The following is a 20,717-nucleotide window of genomic DNA, read 5'->3' as shown; positions in this document are numbered from 1 at the left end:
AAAACTCGGAAAATATGTGACCAGAAGACTCAAACTCAAAGAAATGTTACAGGCTCTTCTTTGGGCAGAAGAAATATCCTCCCAGGTGGAGGCACGTAGATACAGGAAAGAAAGACTAATGACATTTGTGAATATGTAGGCAAATTTAAATGAGTGTTGACTATATAACACAATGATAGTAATTTCTTCTGGGGATTTAAATATATAGACAATGAAAATGCATGACAATAAATTTGGAGGGTATATGGAATCAAAGTGTCTCAAGGTCCCCTAATTGTCTGAGGAGTTTTAAAGAACTAATTAACTAACACTAGACTGAAAGGGCAAAAATGTACATTGTAATCTGAAGGGTAAGCACTACAAGAATGGCAAAAGAATGTTTATCTAGCCACTTGAGGTAACAATTTAATAGTTATAAAATGTTAATCATTTCAAAGGAAAGGAAAGGAAAAAGAATTTAGAAGAGACAAAAATAAATATACAGTAAGATAGTATATATAAACCAAATTACATCTACTTTTACATTAAAAATTTCAGATTAATATTCCAAATAGAAAGACAGCTATTATCAGACTGGACAAGAAACCTTCCATCAAATGCTCCTGAAAAGAGACACATGCAAATTTTAATCATCTAGAAAATTTGAAAATCAAAAAAATGGCAAAATGTATACCTTTTCCACAGTAACCTACAGAAAGCTGGTATAACCCTATCAGTAAAAGAAAAGGTACACTTTAAAGAAAAAAGCATCACTAGAGAAAGAAGGAGATTTCTTTGTGATAACAGGTTCAATGCAATAAGGAGATATTAATATAAAATTCTAAATTTGTATGCATGTCCTAAAATAGAGCCAAAATATGCAAAGCAAAATCTAACAGAAATAGAGCATGGACGAAGTCACAGTCACAGTGGGAAATTTTAACATAGCTCACTGAGTGATGCACAAAATGGCAGACAAAAACTCAGCTAGAGGGAGAAGCTTTGTTATAAAGCAGAAACTAATAAAAAAAATACAATACTAGGTTAGGAAGATTCAACATCATAAAAAACGTTAGTTCTGTTTAAGTTGATCTGTGAAATAATAGTATTCCAATTAAAATAACAAGGAGATTTTTTAAATAAAAAAAAAACAACAAAATGTTACTTAACAAATGTATTTAATTGACATAGAACAATGCTCATAAGAACTACTCATCGAACATTCCAGAATAGATCATATGCTGGGTAAGAAAGCAAGCCTCAGTAAGCTTCTATGGACTAATACAATTTACCCTGACTAGTTAATGTAATATTCAGTGGTAATGGTGGGTTTTCTGCCCCTCCTCCACCTCGTATAAATCCAAGGAATATTAGTTTACACAATCCCACGCCCCACCTAGATGACACTCCCTACTCTCCAAACCCTAGACCTGAGAAGATCACATGACTTTTGCCTTTTCCTTAGCCAGGGGAAATAATTCACCTCAGCCAGGGCCATTTCCATAAGAGGGGAGGTTTTCTTTTTTTTTTTTTGCGGTACGCGGGCCTCTCACTGTTGCGGCCTCTCCCGTTGCGGAGCACAGGCTCCGGATGCGCAGGCTCAGCGGCCATGGCTCACGGGCCCAGCTGCTCCACGGTATGTGGGATCTTCCCGGACCAGGGCACTAACACGTGTCGCCTGAATCGGCAGGCGGACTCTCAATCACTGCGCCACCAGGGAAGCCCGAGGGGAGGTTTTCCACATGGAATCAGGATGGGTGTGTCAGAGCCCACTTGGCCCATTTCCTCAAGAGAGTGGGAAATAGTGAGCCTGAGCCCTCTGCATGCCTTCTCTAAAGGGGGGTCAGCTTGCTGGGGGTCCTGTGGGTTGAGGTTAGGGAGGGAACCCGGAATCCCTCCTGCCCTGTGGGGATCTGAGGACAAGGTCTCATGCTGACCAACTCACCCATGGGGTGGCCTGAAGGCAGTGATCTGTCACCACCCTCCTCACAGGCTGCTCGTGAAGAGAATCTGTGGGTCTGGAGCTGGAGGTTTGGAGAATATCAGGAAGGGCTGCCGAAGAAGGAGAGTGCAAGCCCCAAACCACTTTGTCAGAGCCACACAAACAAGATGGAGTCCTAACAGGAAGTCCCTTCCCCAAGAGCATAGAGGAGGATAGTCCTGGGGGCCAGAGGAGACTTCACTTCCTGTAATTACTGCCCCCTGAGTTTGCTACCAGCCTAACACCCAGGGAACTCTTTCCAACTGTACCACCCCTTGCAGAGGAGGGCATCTGGAATCAGGAGGCTTAGGGAACCTTGGTACTTCTGGTTACAAACACAGGGAGCTCTGTATGCCAGACTCTGGTTCAGCTACACTACATTGTGTTCCTTCGTTCGGCAAACCCAGAGAACTCTGTGTGCCAGCTGTAGGCCAGGCTCTGTACTTGCTACATTGCCTCTATTCTTTCATGAATTCCTCACAAGGGGACTCTGATATCAAAATCACCAACTTTCCAAGGTTGCTGAGGCTTACTGAGGTGCTGGAGCTTGTCTAGGGTCATTCAGATGCTACCTGGGGAAACAGAGACTGAAACTGAGCTCCACGGAATGGAAGATGACTTCTCCAAGCAGAGATTTACTAAGTTATTGCTGTAGTGTGGGAGATTGTCTTAAGTTAGTACAAAATAACAGAATTTTCTGAAAATAGTCAAATGGCTGGAATTAACCTCAGCCCACCTCAGAGAGATAATACCAAAAAACAAAAACTTCCAAAAACCAAACAACAAAGAACAGACCTGAAAACTATCAACGAAATAGCAGTCAGAGTTTTGTGGGTCCCTGTAATGACAGTAAAAGAAAACAAATCATGTATTTTCCTTTAAAAAAAAAAAAAGTCCTCAATGTAGATAGATGCCCCTATGGTCAGAGCCGGAATTGTAGCTCTGAAAGTTCCAGACCAGAGAGGTTTCAAGGCAGAGGGAAGGAGAGAGGAGATTGGGCTCCAGTGCATTAGTTGGACATTTCTGGAATTTTCCACACCATGTCTACAATCCCTTCCTGGATCTCAATGCCCTGAGAAAAGTCCAGCCACTGAGAGAGGTGAAGAAAAATCTGCACATAAGTGTGTGAACATTTGGGGGTAAAAGAAGTGTAAGACAGAAATGCACACACCACACAGATAAACTGTCAAGTCTAAAATTGAAATTTTTTATTTTTTATGAAACAGTGTCATGTGAACTCTTTGATAACATGGTAAATATATGTGAACTTTTTTTGTTAGTTGCTTACTAGATATTTTCAAGTGTTCCATCTCAACAAATTAGCCTAATCACAAAATATTAAACATTAAAATTAAAAACATTAAAAAACATTAAAAATGTCACCAGGGAAGCCCGCCACTCGTTTTTAAGTTCACACCCTCTGTTGTGTAGCCTATGAATTTGGATGTCGTTTCTCTAGGTCTGAGAGCCGCCTGGCAGAAACCCTGGCCAGGCGGTGCCCAGGCCACAAGGAGAGACACTGGGCCAAGGAGATGCAGGAGGGTGGGGCTGGCACCTAAGAAGAACCCTCTCACCCATAAGGCTCTCTCCCCTCGGTCCCTCTGGGCGGGGTCGGGAATCTGGCCCCGCCTCCCAGTACCTTATACATTGAGCTATAGGGGGTCACGTGACCCGAGCTGCACCAATCCAAGTCCTTTTCCGGTGAGCTTAACTTTGAGAGGGAGCCATTAAGACACCACGTGCCGCCAACACTGAGGCGGATGGCAACACTGAGGCGTGTCCGCTGTGATCTCCGGAGAGGGAGGAAACTGCTCCTACTACTGGGGTCTTGGACAGCTCAAGTTTTTTCCAACTCTTGTTCCAATCAGGTAAATTACAACAGCATTCTTTCTATAAATTACGCCTCTATTGACCTAAATTAAATTACCCAGGATCAAAGTTTGGGGGTTAATAAGAAAGGCAGTCGAACGGATTGCTGGGTCCACTGTCCTGTCCACGCGCCGTGCGTTCCTCTTTCCTCAGCTGTGATTCGCTTCAGTTGTGTGGCTAATCATTTCGCACTCTCTCTTTGAAATCCCTCAATCAGCCTCCCGCTTGTTAAGAAAAAAAAATTGTGTTTCTCCTTTGCACCTCAGTTTTGTTTGCGGTTTGTTTTGATACCTCAGACTTTAAATTGTAAGTATTGAAATGTTTGTCTCTCTCTCCCCCCTCCCCCACCTCTATCTCTCTCTGGTCTCTCCTTATCTATATATATATATGGTATTTCATTGCTTTTATACTTCAAATGGTTATCTTCTGAAGAGCAGATAAATACTCATCTACATCTTGGAGATGACTGCACTTTCATTTATTTTAATGGGCTCTCTAAAGCAGTTTGAAATAGTTTTGTGCTGGATGATGTGGCACGAGCATTTATCCATCCTCCCAACCGTATTTCAATTAGTTAAACTATTATTAAACAGTGTCGTTTATACCATAACCATTCCTTTAACCACTGAACTTTTTAAAAAATTCTTTATTTTGAAATAATTTTAGGCTCACAGAAACTTTGCGAACAGTATAGAAAGCCTTCACCCAGCTTTCCCTAATGTTAACATCTTATATAGCCATAGAAAAATTATCAAAATTAGGAAATTAACATTGATGCAGTACTATTAACTAATTTACATACTTTATTTGAATTTCACCATTTGTCCCAGTAATCTCATTTTTTATTCCAGCATCCCATTCTGGATACCACATTGCATTTGGCCATCACTTCTTAGTCTCCTCCAGGCTGACAGTTCCTTAAGCTTTCTGGGTGTTTCCCAGTCTTGACGCTTTTGAAGATACTGGTCAGGTATTTTATAGAATGTGTGTCAACTAGGGTTTCTCTGATGTGTTCTTGTGATTTGATTGAAATTACAAATTTTTGGCAACAATACCGGTTTTATTCTCCTCCCCTTCATCCCATTGATGATGGAGGAATTTCCACCCTAGTGTTATGGGGGTGGCTGAACACACGACACCTGACACTGGACAGATACTCCGCACAGCTGCTTATTAGTAACATTTACTCACAGCCTGGGGAGGAGGACACTACTGGCGAGGTAGAGCCCCACAGGAGTCATTCTCTGGAAGAGAGTGAACAAGCAGGGGCTGTGGGGGACAGTCTGTAGTAGCAAGAGGACGAGGTGACCCTTGGTTCACATGGGAGGATGTGATTGGCTTGTTTGAATACTTCTGTGAGCTGGTAGGGAACTGAAACCTGATAGTCAGGGGCGAGCCGGCACTGTGGCTAGTTCCCATGATAAGGCTGGTTCTTTGGCTAGGGGACCTTCTTCCTGGGAGCACAAAAGGGGAATGGGAACTTGTGGTGAGTCCATTTGAGACCCTCTGGGTTTTCCCGCAAATGTCAAGGCATACATGTCACTGTGCCTTAATTCTAGGTCTTATACCACGGCGCTGCAAAAGCGATTCTGTTCCCTTCTCCAAGCATCATGTGTGGGGGTACATGATGTCCATATGTTGTATTAATGATGCTATTTATTTGCAACACTTGATTAAGGTGGGGACAACTGTGTGGCTCCATTGTAATGGTACTGTTTTCCTATTTGTAAGTAATAAATATCGTGTAGGAAATACTTTCAGACTATGAAAATATCCTATTTCTTCTCAGACTGTTATTCACGACTTTTAAAATCCATCTGTTGATCTTGCCTACAACAATTATGACTTAATGGTGACTTTCTATTTCCTTATTCCTACTACATTGGTTCATTGGAATTCTGAAGAGCTGTCTTTTCTCCCCCATTTATGTATGTATAGATTTTCAACTTGTTTATAAAAATTGTTTTATTTCAAATTATTGAATCAAATAACTAATCAAATTATTTATGTCAGTATTGAGTCATGAATAACTATGTTACATTGTGACTTATAATCAAATTATATCATTATTTAGTTTCTTGAATTGTTCCAGCTTTGGTGACTGCAAGCTTCTTTTGGTGGGGTCTGTGTTCTTTCAGCAAGACCTGATCCTTTTTTGTGTACTTCCTTGCTGACACTGTAAGGTATTCCTGTTCATCTTGTGTTTTTGTCCCCACCACGGCCCTGAAATAAAAACAAAAAACACTTCTGCAAAGAGCCAAGCTTCCTTTCCTTGGAAAATGACATTTAGAAACCAATATCTCAGTGTGTGTTCATTGCTATTGCGGTTTCATTGCTGCTAAGTCCTCCCTCTCCATCCACAAATGAAGGAAATATATTGTATGCATATACTCATGTTTACAGATACTTCTCAGTTTCTCTACCTATATGTATAGATATTGAAAGCCAGGAGCTCATACTGATACTTCTTATGTTAATCCATTGTAGCCTTGTTTGTAACTTCTTTGTGTGACCTGGCTCTCCTTATCTTCAATATTTACTTACTTGTTCATTCCTGATATATACATGAAGTACTTGCAGAAATGCTACCCAATACACCTGTTAGAAACAGATTTGATAACTTGTGTTTGTGTACAGTTCTTTATGCCTTAGGCCTCAGAGGATGCAATCAAAGAAGTACTATTTCCCCACATTGCTTAGCTTAGCTATTTTCTTTCTCACCTCTTCAGCTGTGGTTAAGACATTCACTTGTCATATAGTTAGGTTAATTTTTTGGTGTTTGTATTTGAGCTTGCCTCCTCCCCACATCTTAGTTGATTTTGATTTTTTAATTAATTCTGGGGTATGTGAAATATTACTGTGATTCAAAGAGTCAGGGCTGCACAGAAACATCTATTAGACAAGTGTCACTCTTTCGTCATGCCTTCTAACCCCTTCCCGTTCCCCACTTATTTCCCACACTCCCCCTGTAGATAACCAATCTCTTTAGTTTCTGGTTTAATCTTTCCTGTGTTTACTCTGCACAAATGAACTGATCCATATATGTTTTCTTATATTCCCTTGTTTATTAAATGAAGGACGGCACCTTATAATGCTCCTTTGCACTTTTCCTTTTTCAGTTAACAGCATTCCATAAAAAAACTCTTTATGCCATAGAGGGCTTCATTGCTTTTTTGTTTTTATTTTTGTTTCTGTGTTTTTTACAGCTGCATTGGACTCTGCTGACATATGTAGGGGCATTTAACTTGTTTTCAACACTCTGCAATGACAAACAATGCTGCAGTGAATAACCTTAGGCATAAGTACTTTTGTGTTGGTGGAAATGGATCTTCAAGTTTTATTCCCAGCAGTAGTATTGTTGGGCCAAAAGTGAAGTGCATGTGTATTTCTGTTAGGTATTTCCAAATTTCTCTCCAGAAGGGTTGTACTGGTTTTCACTCCCACTAGCTACTGTGACTGTCTCCCCACAGACTCAGTAACAGAACATGTTGCCCTACTTTTGTGACCTTTGTTCATGTGGTAGGTGAGAAATGATATCTCGGCATTGTCTTAGTATGCATTTGTCTAATTATGAGAAAGTTTGACTCTATATTTTGAGGACTGTTTTATATATTTTTTGTGAATTATCTGCTCATATCTTTTCCCATTTTTCTGTAGAAATATTAGCCTTTTGTCCTTCCGTACTTCAGAGTTCTGTATATACTTGGACTATTATTCATTTGTCCGGGAGGCTTGCTGCAAATACTTTATCTCAATTTGTCAATTGCCTTTTGATTTAGTTATGATGTGTTTGCTGTACATTAAAAAAATCCTTTGTAGTCACACAGATCATTGTTTTCTTTCATTGCCTCTGGAAATTTGAGTCACAGTTAGAAAGTCTTTCCCTATGCTGAGGTTAAAGCAAGGTCCTGCCATATTTTCTTAAAGATTTTGTTATGGTTTCATTTGTTTAGATTCCTAACCCATTTACAGTTTATTTTTGTGTATAGTGTGTGATATGGATCTACACTGATTCTTTTCCCAAATGTCTCAGTTGTTCCAGCATCATTTATTGAACGTCCATCTTTGCCTCAGTGATTTTAAATGCCCTTTCATCATATACTGAAATTTCCATATATTATGGTTGTTTTTCTGGGTCTCCTATTCTGTTTCACTGGACTATTTGTCTATTCATGTACCAGTACCACAGTGTTATAATTACCGAGGCTTTATAGCGTGCTTTAATGCCTGGTATCATTACTCCCCAATTATAGGTTTTCTTTTTCACTTATATCCTGGCTATTCTTGCATGATTTTAAAAAAAAATATTAATTTTACTATCCATTGATCTAACAACATAAAAACGTTTGCTGATATTTTTGAGATTATATTAAATTTATACATTAGTTTAGGGAGAACCGACATCTTTTTAATGTTGAGTTATTCTATCCAAGAACATTGACCAATGTCTTTGTGCTTATTTAAGTTTCCTTCTATGTCATTCAGGAGTGTCTAAAATTTTTCCTTGCATAGATGCTCTCATTAAATTTATTTCTATGCATTTAAGGTTTGTTTTTGCTATTGTATATGGAATTTTCTCTACTAAAGTGTCCTCTAGCTGTGTGTGTGTGAGTGTACACAAAGACCATTGACTTTTGTATGTAACTTTATATCCTACTACCTTGCTGATCTCTCTTATTGTTTTGCTTAATCTGTCGTTGTTTCTATAGGGCTTTTCAGGTGTACAGTAATATCATCTGCACACAGAGGTGGCTTTACTGCTTGTTATTCATTCTCATAAATCTAATTGATTTCTCTAGTCAACTGACTAATGCTTGTAGTTGAAGACTGAACAGGAATGATATAATGGGCATACTTTTCTTGTTCCTGACCTTATTGGAAAACCTCTGGTAGTCCCCCACTAAATAAAATACTTGCATGAGGAATTAATTATATATCTTTTATCATGTTAAGAATGCATCCCTCTTTCCCATTTCTTGAGGTTTTTCTTTTCTTAACACTGAATGGGTGTTGAAGTTTCCCAAAGATTTGTTTGGCATCTGTGGTTTTAATCATATGATATTTGTCCTTAATTATATTACTATGGTGAATGATATCAATGGAATTCCTAATATAGAACCAGCCCTGTATTAATGGAATAAATTGCACTTCATCACAGTATATTAGTTTCTAAATGTACTGTTGGATGTTTGCTAATATTCTATTTAGTATTTTGGTATCTACGTTTTACCTGTTAGCATCCTACTGGCTTCATAAAAGAAGTTAGGGAAGTTTCCTTCCTTTCTAATGTTCTTACATAACTCATAGAGCTTTGGTACCTTTTGATCTTTGATGGTTTACTAGAATTCACCTGTAAAACCATCTGAGCAAGGTGCTTCTTGGGGGTATTGCTGTAATAACTTTATTTCTTCTTTGAAAATTGCCTAATTTAAGCTTTCTAACACAAGAATCAGAACTTTGGTAATCTGTATTTATCTAGGAAGTTACCTATTTCATATAGATTTTCACGTTTATTTGCATAGATGTTGGCAAAGTAATCTCTTTTTTTTTGTTTCGATGATTATTTCTCCTTTGTCATTTATTATTTTGTCTATGTGTGATCTCTCCCTTTCTTCCTTCATCAAGCCAGCTAGGGGTTTGTTCATTTTGAAAAACAAGATTTCGTTTTTCTATTTTGTATCTCATTCATTTCTGCTTTTATATTTTGCTTTCTTTAGTTGTTCTTTTTTTCCTAGCTGGTTTTTTTTTCATTTTTTGAGGCCATACTTTAATTAATTTATCTTCATTCTTCCATTTTTACTCATAAAAGTGCATCCTGTGTGAATTTGCCTCAGATCACCGCGCTAAATGTATCCCATAGATGCCGATATGTAGTTTTTCATAGTCATTCCTTTAAAAAATTTCTTTACAACTTCAGTTTGCATTTCCTCTTATGTTCAACAGTTTGAGAAGCCTTAAAAATTTTGTTCAGGTGGAAAGGGCTTTCTGTTTTCAATTTTTGTTACTAACTTTTACTGCTTTGGGGTTAGAGGATTGTTTGTACTTTTTCTACTTTATAGAAATCAATTATCTAATCTCTGTGAGATAATTATGATCCATTTTGACAAATATATATTCCCTATATAACATTATTGATTAGCTTTCTCTTTTTTTTATATGACTTGATCAGCCTTAGACTGAGTTTGGTGTATTAAATCTCCTACTGTTACTGTTTCCTGTTATTATTTTATCTACGTCTCCTTTCATTTTTGGTTTATAAAGGTGTTTGTTTGTTATTGGTGCATAAATATTCCTAAGGGTTATATCTTCTTTGTGAGTTTTGGCTTTTGTCATTAAGACATGTTTTTGGTCACGTTTAATGCTTTCTTAAAATCATTCTGAACCACCTGTTTTCTTAACACTTTACCCTCTGGTCTATGCATTTTTTCCTCCCGTATCATTTAACACTCACCTACTGCATTATGATAAAATGTTTGTTCTATTTCCTTCTACTTCTCTCCCTTCTCTCATTTTTAGTTGCACAGTTTCTGTGTTCTTTTTTCACAGCATAAACCTTTTGTACATTAGTCTTCTCCTCTTTCCTCCACCTTGATTTTACTATTGTATGTAAAATACTCTCCATTAGGTATTTTGGTGAAGTTTTCCTTCTCATCGCAGTGGGACCACAATCCCAGTTCCTGTTTTAAATTACTTGACAAACATTCTGTAAAGAGAAGTATAGGAAGTATTGTAAGTTCCTGGGTCACAGTGTCACTGTCTCTCTACTCAACTTTGCTACTGTAGTGCAAAAGCATTCATAAACAATACATAAATGATTGATCATGGCTTTGTTCCAATAGAGCTTTATTTACAAAATCAAGCAGTGGGCTGGATTTGGATCATTGGGCCAGTTTGCAGACCCCTGCTCTAGTAGATTCCTTAGGAAGGGCTGAGGGGTGCAGAATTTCCTAAGTTTCTGCAAGTTGAAAAGCTTTTTCTATAGGCTGTGATATTTAAGGGACACCCCAGTTGGTTAAAAAATCTTTGCTTCAGCCTTTCTTTTTAGTCAGTCACTGTCTTTTCATTTTTTAAAATATTCTGTTTAAGGTGGGTTTCCTATCCTCCAATGCTTGCTTGAGTGTAATTAATTTTGTTTGGAGTGATGACTTCCAGTCTTTTTCTCCTTCATGGTTGTTTAATATATATTCACTTTTGTTTCCTCATCCCTCTTTTTTTTTTTTTTAAAGTTTGGTATGGAATTCCCTTCATTCTGTTCATCTGTATGATATTGGTTTTTTTCAACAAGATTCCTAGTTTAATAATGTGATTTTTTGTTAGTATGGCAAAGTCCAAATCCTTTTTATTTTGTTTGTTTGTTTTGGTGATGAAGGGAGAAGTCCTGAGTGCTCTGATTTTGCGGTTCTCTTATGTCTTGCAAGATCCTTAATTTTCCCCTTTTGTTTCTTTTCTCCGTCATTACCCAAGTGCCGATGGGTGCTTCTCCCTAACTGTTTGCCTTTATTCTTCCCTAAGAGTTATATCTTTCAAAGACTGCACTTCAAATCATCCCTGTCCCTTCATAAGCTCTGATTGTGGAGTACGTTCCCTGTAGTCCGGGCTTTCATATTCTAGGACACCTTTTTGGTATTTTTAGATTTATTCTGGGCTTAGGCATTCTAGATGAGCTTTCATCCCTTTTCCATCTTCTTTCCTCTCTCTTGGCAGCTTTTCTTGGTCTGTCTTTTGTTTTCCACAAAGCCTGGTAATGGGAGTGTGACAAATCTTATGCCAGGATTCAAGATTTTTCTTTTTTACTCACAATTCTTTTGAATTTTTGGCCTTTTCCATTTTCAAGTAATGATGAGGGTGTGGCTTTTGTGTAAATATAGATTTCCCTTCTTATTGGTTTGTATCCTTTTGGGAGAAAATGATTTTTTAACATCTTTATTAGAGTATAATTGCTTTACAATGGTGTGTCAGCTTCTGCCTTATAACAAAGTGAATCAGTTATACGTACACATATGTCCCCATATCTCTTCCCTCTTGCATCTCCCTCGCTCCCACCCTCCCTATCCCACCCCTCTATTTGGTCACAAAGCAACGAGCTGATCTCCCTGTGCTCTGCAGCTGCTTCCCACTAGCGATCTATTTTACGTTTGGTAGTGCATATAAGTCCTTCACACTCTCTCACTTTGTCCCAGCTTACCCTTCCCCCTCCCTGTATCCTCAAGTCTAGTCTCTAGTAGGTCTGCATCTTTGTTCCCATCTTGCCCCTAGGTTCTTCTGACCATTTTCTTTCCTTTTTTTTTTAGATTCCATATATATGTGTTAGCATACGGTATTTGTTTATCTCTTTTTGACTTACTTCACTCTGTATGACAGTCTCTAGGTCCATCCACCTCACTACAGATAACTCAGTTTCATTCCTTTTATGGCTGAGTAATATTCCATTGTATATATGTGCCACATCTTCATTATCCATTCATCTGTTGATGGACACTTAGGTTGCTTCCACGTCCTGGCTATTGTAAATAGAGCTGCAATGAACACTGTGGTCCATGACTCTTTTGGAATTATGGTTTTCTCAGGGTATATGCCCAGTAGTGGGATTGCTGGGTCGTATGGTATTCTATTTTTAGTTTTTTAAGGAACCTCCGTACTGTTCTCCATAGTGACTGTACCAATTCACATTCCCACCAGCAGTGCAAGAGTGTTCCCTTTGCTCCACACCCTCTCCAGCATTTATTGTTTGTAGATTTTTTGATGATGGCCATTCTGACTGGTGTGAGATGATATCTCATTGTAGTTTTCATTTGAATTTCTCTAAGGATTAATGATGTTGAGCATCCTTTCATGTGTTTGTTGGCAATTGGTATATCTTCTTTGGAAAAATGTCTATTTAGGTCTTCTGCCCATTATTGGATTGGGTTGTTTGTTTTTTTGATATTGAGCTGCGTGCGCTGCTTGTAAGCTTTGGAGATTAATCCTTTGTCAGTTGCTTCATTTGAAAATATTTTCTTGCATTCTGAGGGTTGTGTTTTTGTCTTGTTTATGGTTTCCTTTGCTGTGCAAAAGCTTTTAAGTTTCATTCGGTTCCATTTGTTTATCTTTGTTTTTTTTTCCATTTCTCTAGGAGGTGGGTCAAAAAGGATCTTACTGTGATGTATGTCATTGAGTGTTCTGCCTCTGTTTTCCTCGAAGAGTTTGATGGTGTCTGGCCTTACATTTAGGTCTTTAATCCATTTTGAGTTTATTTTTGTGTATGGTGTTAGGGAGTGTTCTAATTTCATTCTCTTACATGTAGCTGTCCAGTTTTCACAGCACCACTTATTGCAGAGGCTGTCTTTCCTCCCCTGTATATTCTTGCCTCCTTTATTGAAGATAAGGTGTCTGTATGTGTGTGGGTCTATCTCTGGGCTTTCTATCCTCTTCCATTGATCTATAGTTCTTTTTTTGTCCCAGTAAAATACTGTCTTGATTACTGTAGCTTTGTAGTATAGTCTGAAGTCAGGGAGCCTGATTCCTCCAGCTCTGTGTTTCTTTCTCAAGACTGCTTTGGCTATTCGGGGTCTTTTGTGTTTTGATACAAATTGTGAAATTTTTTGTTGTAGTTCTGTGAAAAATGCCAGTGGTAGTTTGATAGGGATTACATTGAATCTGTAGATTGCTTTGGGTAGTAGAGCCATTTTCACAGTGTTGATTCCTCCAATCCAAGAACATGGTATATCTCTCCATCTATTTCTATCATCTTTAATTTCTTTCATCAGTGTCTTGTAATTTTCTGCACACAGGTCTTTTGTCTCCTTAGGTAGGTTTATTCCTAGATATTTTATTCTTTTTGTGGTAATGGTAAATGGGAGTGTTTCCTTAATTTCTCTTTCAGATTTTTCATCATTAATGTATAAGAATGCAAGAGGTTTCTGTGCACTCATTTTGTATCCTGCTACTTAACCAAATTCCTTGATTAGCTCTAGTACTTTTCTGGTAGCATCTTTAGGATCCTCTATGTATAGTATCATGTCATCTGCCAACAGTGACAGATTTACTTCTTTTCCAATTTGGATTCCTATTATTTCTTTTTCTTCTCTGATTGCTGTGGCTAAAAATTCCAAAACTATGTTGAATAATAGTCGCGTGAGTGGGCAACCTTGTCAATTTGCTGATCTTAGTGGAAATGGTTTCATTTTTTCACCATTGAGGACGATGTTGGCTGTGGATTTGTCAGATATGGCCTTTATTATGTTGAGGAAGTTTCCCTATGTGCCTGCTTTCTGGAGGGTTTTTATCATAAATGGGTGTTGAATTTTGTCAAAAGCTTTCTCTGCATGTACTGAGAGGATCATATGGGTTTTCTCCTTCAGTTTTTTAATATGGTGTATCACGTTGATTGATTTGCATATATTGAAGAATCCTTGCATTCCTGGGATAAACCCCACTTGGTCATAATGTATGATCATTTTAATGTGCTGTTGGATTCTGTTTGCTAGGATTTTGTTGAGGATTTTTGCATCTATGTTCCTCAGTGATATTGGCCTGTAGTTTTCTTTCTTTGTGACATCTTAGTCTGGTTTTGGTATCAGAGTGATGGTGGCCTCGTAGAATGAGTGTGGGAGTGTTCCTCCCGCTGCTATATTTTCGCAGAGTTTGAGAAGGATAGGTGTTAGCTCTTCTCTAAATGTTTGATAGAATTCACCTGTGAAGCCATCTGGTCCTGGGTTTCTGTTTGTTGGAAGATTTTTAATCACCATTTCAATGTCAGTGCTTGTGATTGGTCTGTTCATATTTTCTATTTCTTCCTGGTTCAGTCTGGGAAGGTTGTGCATTTCTATGAATTTGTTCATTTCCTCCAGGTTGTCCATTTAATTGGCATAGAGTCGCTTGTAGTAATATCTGATGATCCTTTGTATTTCTGCAGTGTCAGTTGTTACTTCTCCTTTTTCATTTCTAATTCTACTGATTTGAGTCTTCTCCCTTTTTTTCTTGATGAGTCTGGCTAACGTTTTATCAATTTTGTTTATCTTCTCAAAGAACCAGGTTTTAGTTTTATTGATCTTTGCTATCGTTTCCTTCATTTCTTTTTCATTTATTTCTCATCTGATCTTTATGATTCATTTCCTTCTGCTAAGTGTGTGGGGTTTTTTGTTCTTCTTTCTCTAATTGCTTTATGTGTAAGGTTAGGTTGTTTATTTGAGATCTTCCTTGTTTCTTGAGGTAGGATTGTATTGCTCTAAGCTTCCCTCCTAGAACTTCTTTTGCTGCATCCCATAGGTTTTTGGTCATCGTCTTTTCATTGTCATTTGTTTCTAGCTATTTTTTGATTTCCTCTTTGATTTGTTCAGTGACCTCTTGGTTATTTAGTAATGTATTGTTTAGCCTCCATGTGTTTGTATTTCGTCCAGATGTTTTCCTGTAATTGATATCTAGTCTCATAGTGTTGTGTTCGGAAAAGATACTTGATACGATTTTAATTTTCTTAAATTTACCAAGGTTTGATTTGTGACCCAAGATATGATCTATCCTGGAGAATGTTCCATGAGCACTTGAGAAGAATGTGTATTCTGTTGTTTTTGGATGGGATGTCCTGTAAATATCAATTAAGTCCATCTTGTTTAATGTATCATTTAAAGCTTGTGTTTCCTTATTTATTTTCATTTTGAGTGATCTCTCCATTGGTGAAAGTGGGGTGTTGAAGTCTTCTAATGTGATTGGGTTACTGTTAATTTCCCCTTTTATGGCTGTTAGTATTTGCCTTATGTAGTGAGGTGCTCCTATGTTGGGTGCGTTAATATTTACAATTGTTATATCTTCTTCTTGGATTGATCCCTTGATCATTATGTGCTGTCCTTCTTTGTCTCCTGTAAAAGTCTTTGTTTTAAAGTCTATTTTGTCTGATATGAGAATTGCTACTCCAGTTTTCTTTTGATTTCCATTTGCATGGAATATCTTTTTCCATCCCCTCACTTTCAGTCTGTATGTGTCCCTAGGTCTGAAGTGGGTCTCTTGTAGACACCATATATACGGGTCTTGTTTTTGTATCCATTCAGTCAACCTATGTCTTGGTTGGCACATTTAATCCATTTACATTTAAGGTAATTATCGATATGTATGTTCCTGTTACCACTTTGTTAATTGTTTTGGGTTTTTTTTTTTTATTTTAGGTCTTTTACTTCGCTCGTGTTTCTTGCCTAGAGCACTTCCTTTAGCATTTGTTGTAAAGACGGTTTGGTGGTGCTGAATTCTCTTAGCTTTTGTTGTCTGTAAAGCTTTTAATTTCTCCTTCAAATCTGAATGAGATCCTTGCTGGGTAGAGTAATCTTGGTTGTAGGTTCTTCTCTTTCATCACTTTAAATATGTCCTGCCACTCCCTTCTGGCTTGCAGAGTTTCTGCTGGAAGATCAGCTGTTTACCTTATGGGGATTCCCTTATGTGTTACTTGTCGTTTTTCCCTTGCTGCTTTTAATATTTCTTTTTTGTATTTAATTTTTTATAGTTTGATTCATATGTGTCTTGGCGTGTTTCTCCTTGGTTTTATGCTGTATGCGACTCTCTGTGCTTCCTGGACTGGATTAACTATTTCCTCGCTCCCTTCTCTGGAGCTCCTTTAAGCAGAGCTCCTAAACCCCTCTCCTTGTGCACCAGGAAACAGAGAGGCAAGGAAAAGTTTATTGTCTCTTCAGCAGCTCCAGACATTTTCCCTGTGTCCCTCTCAGCTAGCCATGGCGCACAAGACCCCTTCAGGCTGTGTTCATGCAGCCACCCCCAGTCCTCTCCCTGTGATCTGAACTCCGAAGCCTGAGCCTCAGCTCCCAGCCCCCGCCCGCCCCGGCGGGTGAGCAGACAAGCCTCTCAAGCTGGTGAGTGCTGGTCGGCACCAACCCCCTGAGCGGGAATCTCTCCACTTTTTCCTCTGCACCCCTGTTGCTGCGCTCTCCTCCATGGATCCGAAACTCCCACCCTCACCACCAGCAGTCTCTGCCCACGAAGGGACTTCCTAGTGTGTGGAAACCTTTCCTCCTTCACAGCTCCCTCCCACTGGTGCAGGTTCTGTCTCTATTCTTTTGTCACTGTTTTTTCTTTTTTCTTTTACCCTACCCAGGCCCTTGGGGAGTTTCTTGCCTTTGGGGAGGTCTGAGGACTTCTGCCAGTGTTCAGTAAGTGTTCTGTAGGAGTTGTTCCACATGTACACGTATTTCTGATATATTTGTGGGGAGGAAGGTGATCTCCATGTCTTACTCTTCCTCCGTCTTGAAGCTCCTCAAGAGGAAATAATTTGACGAAGTCAGCTAGGTGGTAAGCATTGTCTTCTGCTAACGTACCTCTGATTTCTAATAGCATTTTATCTCATGTAAGTGTGTGTGTGTGTGTGTGTGCTTGTGTGCACGTGTTTGTACACATATGTAATTAAATTACACACAAGTCCATTTTCATTCTATTCCTATAGTAGAGGTCACTTGAGTTGGCCCTATGATTGACCACATACTTATTCAATAAGTATTTTTTCCATAGCTAACCCTGGAAGCAAAGAAGTGACTATAGATATCTTCTCAGGATTTCTAAATATTCTCCACTCTGAAGCAGGTTTTTGAAGATGGACCAAGAGACCACAGTTACACTCCTAATGCTTGCTGCAAAGAGTCTGCTGAATAATGAGCCTGTAGCTATCCATGCCCTGGACGAAATCCCAAGAGACCTCTTTGTTCCATTGTTCAACGCTGCCTTCTTGGGTGGGAATAAGATGATGCTAACGGCAATGGTGAGGGTTTGGCCTTTTCGCTGTCTCCACATTGGGTCATTGAACACACAGGAGTCATACTATGACATTGGAAGCCATGATTGATGGTCTGCAGATGCTCCCTGCCCAGAACTCTTCCTCTTGGTAAGGCTAAGAGCAATAGAGACACAGGGAGTCAGCAGGAGGGTATGCTGTAGCCTGGGGCAGGGGAATACTAAACCATCTCCCAGCAGTAGCCAATGGTGAATACTGCAGTCTTTGCAGAGCTGTCGGTCAGCACTTGGGGTCACCGTCGGGACTCTATTGCCTTATAGAGTTGATTATAGAATAGAAGTGCTTGAGGATACTATGAATGGATTTGAGTGTGATTACACACAAGCGGAATATGGGCATTGAGACAGGGAAAGCCTGGAGGTGAAGGAGGGGGTGGGAAAAGGATGAAAGACGCTGCATTTGTGTGGAAAGAACTTCTTGGTGAATGGCAGTGAAGCGCAAACCAGGGTTAAAGTGCACTGTCCCTGCTTCTCATCATTGATCTTGCTGGGTTATATTAAAATCAGCTATCTCTCATGTGTTCTGTCTCTTCCTTTCCTTACAGGGGGCCCAGACTGAGGATCCTAGATTTAAGGCATGACCCGGAGTGTAAGACAATATGCTCTGAGATTCGGACCACATTCCCTTTCTGTTTTAAGTCATGCAAATACTCTCAGCGCTCTATCCTTAAGATAGAAGAAGCTCAGCATAGTGTCAGGCGCCTCGGGATTGGTAATTCTGGGTCTGCGCCTCAGTCAGCTCAGGAACCCATGGAATTACTAGTGGATATTTCCCTCAATAGTACCTTGAGAACAGAGCAATTCCTCTCTTTCCTTTGTAGTAAAATTCAGCAGGACTTTGGGTCCTTGCACATCTGCTGCAGAGATTTGCAAATCGATAGAATGTCTGCCCACAAAAGTATCCTGCAGTTTCTTGATCTGGGGTGCATTGATCACCTGGAAATGGATCAGGCTGATCTGAGTGAAGTCCTCACCCTTTTGGCTCGGGTGATCCACCTGAACAGCCTTACTCTGTGTAACATCCCCTTTAAATCTTCTACGAGAAGGAAATTCAGATCTTTTCTCCTCTGCCTTGGGCGGCTGGAAAACCTCCAGGAGCTCAGCTTGCCTCTCGTCTGCCTCACCAATCAACTGCACAAACTTCTCAGGTGAGGGGATGGGGAGGAACCTGTGCTCCTTGAACACCTCATTGTTAAGACAGAAGAGACCATGCTTGGATCTTCCTAAGCTCCTTGTAACCCATTTCTCTTTTTACCTCAGTGTAGGCACTGCTGGGAGTTTGAACCTAGCCGGGGGAGAGAGGGGTACCTTATGGTGAGCAGCAGATGAGGTTAGAAAAGGAAGCTGTGCTCATATATTCATTCATTCATTCAGTGGCCCTGGGCAGACACTATAATAAGTCTGTAAATATATTGGTGAAAAAGACTCAGTCCTTCTCCTATTGGACTTTACAGCTCTCTGGAGAGGAAGGGGAGGCATTCAGATGGAGAAACATTAAGCTATAGGACTAATGCACATGCCCATGGATGGGCCCCAATAGTTAACACTGCCAGATAATTTTGCTCCTGTATTTCCCCCAAGCCTTAGACCCTGAATGGAGAACTTGTCATCTGGGAACTAGTCAAAGGAAACCCTCAGTTGGCTGCTTTCCCAGACCCATCCTCGCCAAATAAGTGAATCAGATGCAACACTGATTATGTCGTATATACTAAGTGCATGCAATTTCTTCACTTAATCTTTCCCGCAGTTCTTTATAATAATTACTACTGTGCACGTTTTCAAGATTAAATCCCTGTACCTCAGAGTTGTAAAGTCACTTTCTCAAGGTCACAAATGTATAAAGTCTGATCCCAAAGTCCACAATGTCAACCACCTATTGCAAACCGTGAACACAGTACTTTATTCTAGAGCCTTAGGTACCTATAATTTGGGGCTCATTGCCCTCATTCTTCTGAAATAACCTTACATTTTTCTCTCTATAGCATTGTGCCACGTCAGTTGGATACACTGTATCTATCTTACTGTAGCCTTTCTAACAGAGACATCACTGTCCTGTCCAAGAGCTCTCAGGCCACCCACCTAAAGGAACTGAGTCTCAGTAACAACGAGATCTTCTCAGAAGGATATGAGCCCTTCCAGGCTCTGCTGGAGAAGGTCTCAAGCACCCTGCAACATCTGGAGATAAACAATTGTATGATAACTGATTCTACTCTCTCTGCCATCCTCCCAGCCCTGAGCCACTGTACCCACCTCCGTGTCCTTAGCTTTGGCTTCAATCCCATTACAATGCCTGTGCTCAAGAGTCTTCTGCAACACTTGACATCCTTGATGAAGCTGAAGTATGTGATTTATCCTGTCCCTCTCCATTGCTACGAGCAAGGGAATTTTCATGACAGTTTGGACCAACAAAAACTTGCTGAAGTTCAGGCTCAGTTGCAGGCGATGCTGCACGGGGCACAGCGGGATGACATGAATTGGGCCACTTGTTCATAGTGATTTCCACAGTACAAGGAGGTGTTTCAACACTGATGTGTGGCCATGAAAGCGTTCACTTTTTTCTTTTTTTTTTTTTTTGCCTGAAACCCAAGTTTGTAGAGACACATACGTAATGTTCTAATGTTCTAGGAAACTGGGGTTACGAACACTGGATAGGTAAACTGATCTCTATAAAAGAGGAAATTTTAAAAGGAAATAGAGGAATTTGAAAGGTCCTCTGGATCTCTTGCCCACTGCCCTCTACATCTTCTGGTTACTAACCACAGTGTTGGGTATGTGACGTAAGCTGACCCAGTCATGGTACATCAATTCCTTATCCACACTGATTGGTTCACTTATCCATTTATGGGCACTTGACACAAGTCAGATCAATTGAAACTCTTCCGAGAGGTGGTAGTTGTTGAATAATTTTACCCTCTAGGGACCTGCAAACTTCTTGTGTTTCTGATTACCTCAGGTGGCTTATGAGAAACCACATGCAACTAAAAGGAAACAAACAAACTATGCCCACTACCTACTGGTATCTACATCAGCATATTGCTGCCTGATTTCCCAGGTCTCAGACCCCTGGCTCAGTTATTCCTTATTCCACACATATTCACCAAGTATCTGTTATGATTTAGGTACT

The 20,717-nt window shown here is 39.6% G+C and overlaps 2 protein-coding genes across 2 annotated transcripts in view; one reads left to right on the top strand and one right to left on the bottom strand.

Moving 5' to 3' along the window:
* Positions 1–17,143, bottom strand: part of LOC308609328 (nuclear RNA export factor 3-like) — a gene marked incomplete at both ends in the record, with an annotated part of 47,444 nt that extends 30,301 nt beyond the window's left edge. The window contains 4 exons of the mRNA XM_081223019.1: positions 1,925–2,003; positions 3,535–3,711; positions 5,021–5,073; positions 17,042–17,143. Coding sequence (XP_081079145.1) covers positions 1,925–2,003; positions 3,535–3,711; positions 5,021–5,073; positions 17,042–17,143 — 411 coding nt within the window. The remainder of the gene's footprint in view (positions 1–1,924; positions 2,004–3,534; positions 3,712–5,020; positions 5,074–17,041) is intronic.
* Positions 17,144–17,396: 253 nt separating this feature from the next.
* LOC308609326 (melanoma antigen preferentially expressed in tumors-like) lies at positions 17,397–20,086 on the top strand (the record flags this gene model as incomplete). Its single annotated transcript, XM_081223013.1, is given in 4 exon segments — positions 17,397–17,629; positions 17,631–17,684; positions 18,139–18,741; positions 19,576–20,086. Coding segments are annotated over 4 exon segments (1,401 nt in total).
* Positions 20,087–20,717: the final 631 nt, after the last annotated feature.

The sequence above is a fragment of the Mesoplodon bidens genome (genome assembly GCF_964165515.1).
Source record: "Mesoplodon bidens genome assembly, chromosome: X".
Classification (NCBI taxonomy): Eukaryota; Metazoa; Chordata; class Mammalia; order Artiodactyla; family Ziphiidae; genus Mesoplodon; species Mesoplodon bidens.
Note: the sequence above shows the minus strand (reverse complement) of the source record. Positions and strands in the feature narration are given on the sequence as shown.